Source organism: Bison bison, unplaced genomic scaffold (assembly GCF_000754665.1).
Source record: "Bison bison bison isolate TAMUID 2011002044 unplaced genomic scaffold, Bison_UMD1.0 scf7180017864303, whole genome shotgun sequence".
In the NCBI taxonomy this organism is placed as follows: Eukaryota; Metazoa; Chordata; class Mammalia; order Artiodactyla; family Bovidae; genus Bison; species Bison bison.
In genome coordinates, this window is record NW_011494875.1 from 1,900,083 (window position 1) to 1,907,593 (window position 7,511).

At 38.4% G+C, this 7,511-nt stretch overlaps 1 protein-coding gene across 1 annotated transcript in view; it reads left to right on the forward strand.

Annotated features, from left to right (window-relative positions):
- PEX3 (peroxisomal biogenesis factor 3) overlaps positions 1-4,110 on the forward strand; it is a 33,387-nt gene extending 29,277 nt beyond the window's left edge. The window contains exon 12 of the mRNA XM_010851461.1: positions 2,468-4,110. Coding sequence (XP_010849763.1) covers positions 2,468-2,551 — 84 coding nt within the window. The 3' untranslated portion in view covers positions 2,552-4,110. The remainder of the gene's footprint in view (positions 1-2,467) is intronic.
- Positions 4,111-7,511: the final 3,401 nt, after the last annotated feature.

Sequence of the window (7,511 nt, forward strand, 5' to 3'; positions counted from 1 at the left end):
ACAGTGTTAATATTTTGCATTAAGCTGTGCCTTGAGGCAAATCAGTGAACCAGTCCCTCAGATTTTGAGGAAAAATGAAACATTTTTGTAGGAAAGTAAAGCATTTAAATAGTTAATAAGTATAACTGTTAATAGTGCACCAATAATCTGTTCATTAAAAGCTGCATCCTCAGTAGGTTATTTAAATTTTTCACTTGTCTCCCTATAAATCATCTCCTTTCTTAGGAAAGCATTTTATAATAGAATACATTGAATAAGACTGATTTTACTAAAAGAACAGCTTTGAATCCAAACTTTTTTTCCAAGTTATTTGCAAACTTGGAAACTGTATAACCAGCAATAAATTACTCAAAATACACCTCAATTCCAAACTACTGCCATAATGTGCAGTGAGAAGAGAAAGACTCTAGGCCTAAGTGTAAAGATAGTATCTTCTCAGTAATATTTATCTCAAATTAGAGTATCTCTCGTTTTCTGCTTGAGAACATGAAGAGCCATGAGGCTATGGGTTGTAATTCTTCCTTTCTCTTGTATAGAGTCATTGGCTTGTCCTTCACATGTGACTTAATTTAAGTTTAATTTTAGCTCAAAATTTTTTGAACACTTAAGTTTTAAATATTTTTTCTTTTAATTTTTATGTGTATATTAGTGTAAGAAAAAAGATAGTTGTAACTTCTGGCATTTAAACCTTAACTTTACCTTTCTCCATTTTTATAAAAATCTCTGGCTTCATTAGTAAGCTGTTCATCTTGATGAGTAGCATAATATATACACCAGGGCTTCCCTGATGGCTCAGATGGTAACGAATCTGCCTGCAGTGCAAGAGACAAGTTCAACCCCTGATTCAGGAAGATCCCCGGGAGAAGGGATAGGCTACCCACTCCAGTATTCTTTGGCTTCCTTGGTGACTTGCCTGGTAAAGAATCTGCCTGCAGTGTTGCAGATCTGGGTTCAATCCTGGGTTGGGAAGATCCCCTGGAGGAAGGCATGGCTACCCACTCTAGTATTCTTGCCTGGAGAATTCCACAGACAGAGAAGGCTGGCAGGCCACAGTCCTTTGGATTGCAAAGAGTCAGACGTGACTGAGTGACTAACACACACTTAAAACAACACCAGCTTTGGTGCTTAAGTAATTTACATACTATATTAAAGTCTATAATTGAGAATAAAAATAAAAGATACAAACATTACTGATACTAATGCTTAGTATTAATAAATTTTCTTAGTATCACTGGATGTAGTTTGTTTATATACTAGACCATTAATTGACAAGACTTCCACCAATTTTTTAAATTATGATTTCTGTGGGTTAAAGTACTATGTGGTATTCAGAGAATTTAACTATGAATTTGTGAGATGAAGACCTGCTAAGCTTAGTTGGATTTTCTGATGCTTAAGAGAGAACATCATGGATAGGTTCACTTCCTGTTTCTCTGCTGCTCACTGGGCAGCATAAACCACATAATGGTTTCTGTTGCCATGGATCCTTTCACTCTCTGGGGAAGCCTATGGACACCTCAGAATAATGCCTATAAGTGTATATTGTAAAATATGTAGGTTTTAATAAAAACCAACTAAATACAGTTTCAAAATACTTTTTAAAATGACAGTTCATGTAACTTCCACAACTTACCTAGCATATGATATAAAAATGTCTGAATTGTGCTAAAGGCCACTTCACAGGTTCCCCTGTCAGTTTGTTGCTTACATACACAGCTGAAAGAAATGCTAGATTTCAGTTAAAGGTTAATGAAAAAAAGATGTAATTTTTTCTTTATCTACACTGAAAGTGAAAGTGAAGTCGCTCAGTCATGTCTGACTCTTTGTGACACCGTGGACTGTAGCACACCAGGCTCCTCCGTCCATGGGATTCTTCAGGCAAGAATACTGGAGTGGGTTGCCATTTCCTTCTCCAGGGGGTCTTCCCGACCCAGGGATTGACCCAGATCTCCCACATTGCGGGCAGACGCTTTAACCTCTGAGCCACCAGGGAAGTCAACATTAACAAATCCCATGAGAATCCCTGTTCTCAGGTATATATGTGTGGTTGGTTATGTATGTGTGTATATATTGTTGTAATCATTTATTCAACGATACTCATCCAGCATTTGACACACACACACAGAAAGACTATTTTGGATCTTCTTAGTGTGAGGGGGAAAAGTTGTAAGTTGTGGCATTTATACTTTATCTTTGTCCATTTTCATAAAAGTCTCTGCCTTCATCAGTAAGCGGTTCATCTTGACAAGCCACACTTGAATACTTATCATACCCACTGTCTCTCATACAAGAACTTAATAAATATCTCCAGGAATTTATTATAAAAGAAACTACTTTCATTAAATGGTTTTCTTTTTGACCTTAATGCCACAAAACTTTGAGCCAAATTTGTTGCTTGATTGCAGAAATGAATTCAGATTATCTGTTCTTTTTACAGACTGTAATATTTTATTCTCATCTTTGCTAGGATCTGTTAATGATGGAGCAAGTGAAAGATTTTGCTGCTAATGTGTACGAGGCTTTTAGTACTCCTCAACAACTGGAGAAATGATTTTTTTTTTCCTTCAAGAATAGCTACAATGGAATTCAGTTACTTTTTTTAAAAAATGCACCAAATAAATCAACTATATATAGGGTAATGATTTGTTACCATAATGTCTAATAAAAATATATTCTTAAAGTCTTCATAACAAAATAGATTTATTTGGCATCTTAATATATTTTTTTAAAGCCATCAACAGACTGGTTTTTGTGGGCATATCTTGAGTGTATACAGTGCAAATATCAGAATTGTTAATAGTTTGTTACATCATGGATATTAGTTCCAAGTCAAATAATGTAAATACTTTATACTTTGACATTAATACTGAGGTAAAATCTGTTTGGGAAGTAGATATAAAGTTTGGAAAAAATGCTGTTTAATCTTAAAGTTCACCGGACTGCAGTATACAGGAGAGAATCAGACTTTTCTCCAGTTAATCTTCAAAGGGATAAATACTTTGTCTTAAATATACCTGGTTGAGAACTTTCTTTTTTAATAGAAATCAGTTAATTTAACAACTAGGATTAGGACTTCCCTGGTGGTCCGGTGGTTAAGGCTCCATGCTCCCCCTGCAGGATGCAGGGGTTTAATCCCTGTTCCCTAGCCGGGGAATCTAAGATCCTGCATGCCATGCTAAGTCACTTCAGTCGTGTCCAACCCTGTGCGACCCCATAGACAGCAGCCCACCAGTCTCTCCCGACCCTGGGATTCTCCAGGCAAGAACACTGGAGTGGGTTGCCATTTCCTTCTCCAATGCATGAAAGTGAAAAGTGAAAGTGAAGTCGCTCAGTCGTGTCTGACTCTTAGCGACCCCATGGACTGCAGCCCACCAGGCTCCTCCATCCATGGGATTTTCCAGGCAAGAATACTGGAGTGGGGTGCCACTGCCTTCTCCGCCTGCATGCCATAGCATGGCCAGAAATAAGAAGGAACAACTATGATCAGCAATTTTTTTCTTTACTGTTGTTAACAATCCTTAGGAAACTACATACTGATTTAGAGGTGGACGTTATGTTGATGCTGTTTACTCAGCTATTATTAACTACTGTACATAGTTTCACTTATTTGTATGTAAATAATTATAACTTACTTTGTATTGATTTTGAGCATAGTGAATCTTATTACAATAAAATATTTTAGTAAAATATGGTTTTATTGAGTTAATACTTAACAGCTATTATATGTCCCATAGCATTTTTGCTCTTTTTTGGAGATTACACTGGTTTTCAAGTTTCATTTTTCTAACAAGCAATCGATACTTTAACTTACTTGTTTAAAAAAATAACATTTCCTGCCAAACAGAAATAATTCATTGTTCTAGTATATATGTAGTTCTTTGTATGGGTAACTAGGACAGAAAGAAATGAATCGTATCATCATTATATTAAATATATTTTCAGTAGCATCATTTATGTTGTTTTATGTTCCTTCAACATATAACATATAGCTAAACAGAAGAAGGTAGAAAATGAATTGTAATGTCTCTTCTAAGGCCAGGTTAGGCCTGAAGCCAACTGCTAGGGAATCTATGCCTAGAATATATTAAAAAAAAAAAACACCAAAAAACAGACAAAAGCAGATGTCAAAGTAAAGAGAACACATACTTCTTTTCAAAATTTGTCAGAATATAATGATGTAATTTCAAATCCTAAAAGATGATGCTGTGAAAGTGCCACACTCAATATGCCAGCACATTTGGAAAATTCAGCAGTGGCCACAGGACTGGAAAAGGTCAGTTTTCATTCCAATCCCAAAGAAAGGTAATGCCAAAGAATGCTCAAACTACTGCACAATTGCACTTATCTCACACGCCAGTAAATTAATGCTCAAAATTCTCCAAGCCAGGCTTCAGCAATACATGAACCGTGAACTTCTGATGTTCAAGATGGTTTTAGAAAAGGCAGAGGAACCAGAGATCAAATTGCCAACATCTGCTGGATCATGGAAAAAGCAAGAGAGTTCCAGAAAAACATCTATTTCTGCTTTATTGACTATGCCAAAGCCTTTAACTGTGTGGATCAAAATAAACTGTGGAAAATTCTTCAAGAGATGGGAATACCAGACCACCTGACCTGCCTCTTGAGAAACCTGTATACAGGTCAGGAAGCAACAGTTAGAACTGGACATGGAATAACAGACTGGTTCCTAATAGGAAAAGGAGTACGTCAAGGCTGTATATTGTCACTCAGCTTATTTAACTTATATACAGAGTACATCATGAGAAACGCTGGGCTGGAGGAAGCACAAACTGGAATCAAGATTGCTGGGAGAAATATCAATAACTTCAGATATGCAGATGACACCACCCTTATAGCAGAAAGTGAAGAGGAACTCAAAAGCCTCTTGATGAACGTGAAAGAGGAGAGTGAAAAAGTTGGCTTAAAGCTCAACATTCAGAAAACTACTATCATGGCATCCAGTCCCATCACTTCATGGCAAATAGATGGGAAAACAGTGGCTGACTTTATTTTTCTGGGCTCCAAAATCACTGTGGCTGGTGATTGCAGCCATGAAATTAAAAGACGCTTGCTCCTTGGAAGGAAAGTTATGACCAACCTAGATAGCATATTCAAAAGCAGAGACATTACTTTGCCAACAAAGGTCTGTCTAGTCCAGGCTATGGTTTTTCCAGTAGTCATGTATTGATGTGAGTTGGACTATAAAGAAAGCTGAGCACCAAAGAATGGATGCTTTTGAACTATGGTGTTGGAGAAGACTCTTGAGAGTCCCCTGAACTGCAAGGAGATCCAACCAGTCCATCCTAAAGGAGATCAGTCCTGGGTGTTCATTGGAAAGACTGATGTTGAAACTGAAACTCCAGTACTTTGGCCACTGGATGCAGAGAGCTGACTCATTTGAAAAGACCCTGATGCTGGGAAAGATTGAGGGCCAGAGGAGAAAGGGACAACAGAGGGTGAGATGGTTGGATGGCATCTCCAACACAATGGACATGAGTTTGGGTGGACTCCAGGAGTTGGTGATGGACAGGGAGGCCTGGCGTGCTGCGGTTCATGGGGTCACAAAGAGTCGGACACGACTGAGGGACTGAACTGAACTGAAAGTAGAGAGGAAAACACAAACTTCTTTTCAAAATTTGTCAGAATATAATGATGTAATAGGATGGCGGAAAACTGTATTTTGGAAAATGAGTGAATGTGTGTGTAATAGAGCATGCATCTCTTCCAGCAAAATTAACCCAGGATTTCATACAAGGAAATTTTGAGACTGAACAGGTGTGACTTTGTAAGGATAGATTGCTGATCATCAGAAAATTATCACCTGGAATCATCTGCATCTGTAGAGTTGTGGCAGTTGTGGCAGAGATGACAAGGTAAAAAACCACATGTATTTGAAGCTAACTGGCCTTAGAGATTACAAATTTGTGTTCTAATTGAACAGTAGGAGCCCTTTTATCTGGACCCCTTAGTTGTTTGGTTAATCCAAAAAGTCTTTTAAAGCAGGATATCATTTTTAAAATAACACATATATTCTTAGATATTTTAACTTAAAGTACAAGTCGTCTTTATTTGCCAGTTATTTAATGATGGATCCAGGTCCTTTCTGCCTTCTCATTGTAGGTATGCTTATAAGCGTTCTCTGACTTGTCTTATACAAATCATATGTGTTATGTTATATAGTTGTACACTGGTACGAATACCTGTGGATTTTTAGTACATTTCTGGCCAGTCTTTTACAACTGTTTTACCAATAATTAACCAATACATTTAAATTGGGCATGGGGAAAGCAACACACTTTCATCTAGCTTTTCCAAAGTATTCAACTTGGTTTTCACAGAAACTACAACTCTTCACACTCATTTCATCTGCTTATGTAACATGATAAAAACATAAATTTATCATAAATTAGCAAAGATAATCAGTTTGGTGACTGTGTTAGTTTCCTAGAATTGCTGTAATAAATTACCACTAACTGTGTGGCTTAAAACTACAGAAATTGATTCTCTCACCATTCTGGTGCTTAGAAACCCAAAATTAAGGTGTCAGCAGGGCCATGTACCCTCTGCACTCCCAGGAAGAATCCTTCCAACCTTCCTTGACTCTTCTTGCTTCTGATGGCCCCACATATTCCTTGACTTTCAGCATCATAACTCCAGTCTCTGCCTGTCTTCATGTGGTCATCTACATATTTGTGACCCCACATCCACTATGATCTTACCTCAGAACTCACCTTAATTCTTAATTGCATGTGCAAAAACACTGATTCTAAGTAAGATCACATTCTGAGCTTTTGAGTGAAAGTGAAGGTCACTTAGTCGTATCCAACTCTTTGTGACCCCATGGACTATACAGTCCATGGAATTCTCCAGGCTAGAATACTGGAGTGGGTAGCCTTTCACTTCTCCAGGGGATCTTCCCAACCCAGGGATTGAACTCAGGTCTCCCACATTGCAGGCAGATTCTTTACCAGATGAGCCACAGGGGAAGCCCAAGAAAACTGGAGTGGGCCACCTATCCCTTCTCCAGCAGATCTTCCCAAGCCAGGAGTCAAACCAGGGTCTCCTGCATTGCAGGTGGATTCTTTACCAACTAAGCTATCAGAGAAGCCTTCTGAGTAGTTTTTGAGAGCTTTTGAGTAGGTATGATTTATTGGGGAGTACTATTCAACCCACTGCAGTAACAAACTCAGCTAACTGGTGGTAAACATATCCTGTGACATGGGCTTTACTGGTGGTTCAAACGGTAAAGAATTGCCTGCAATGCAGGAGACCCAGGTTCAACCCCTGGGTCGGGAAGATCCCCTGGAGAAGGAATTGGCAACTCAGTCCAGTATTCTTACCTGGAGAATTCCATGGACAGAGGAGCCTGGTAAGTTACAGTTCATGGAATTGCAAAGAGTCAGACACAGCTAAGCCACTTTCACTTTTCACTTTCAAATTGATTGCAGCAAGTGGAAACCGAGGTGAAGCACGTGCCAGACAGAAGCCTGCTAACTGAAAGCCTGCATCTT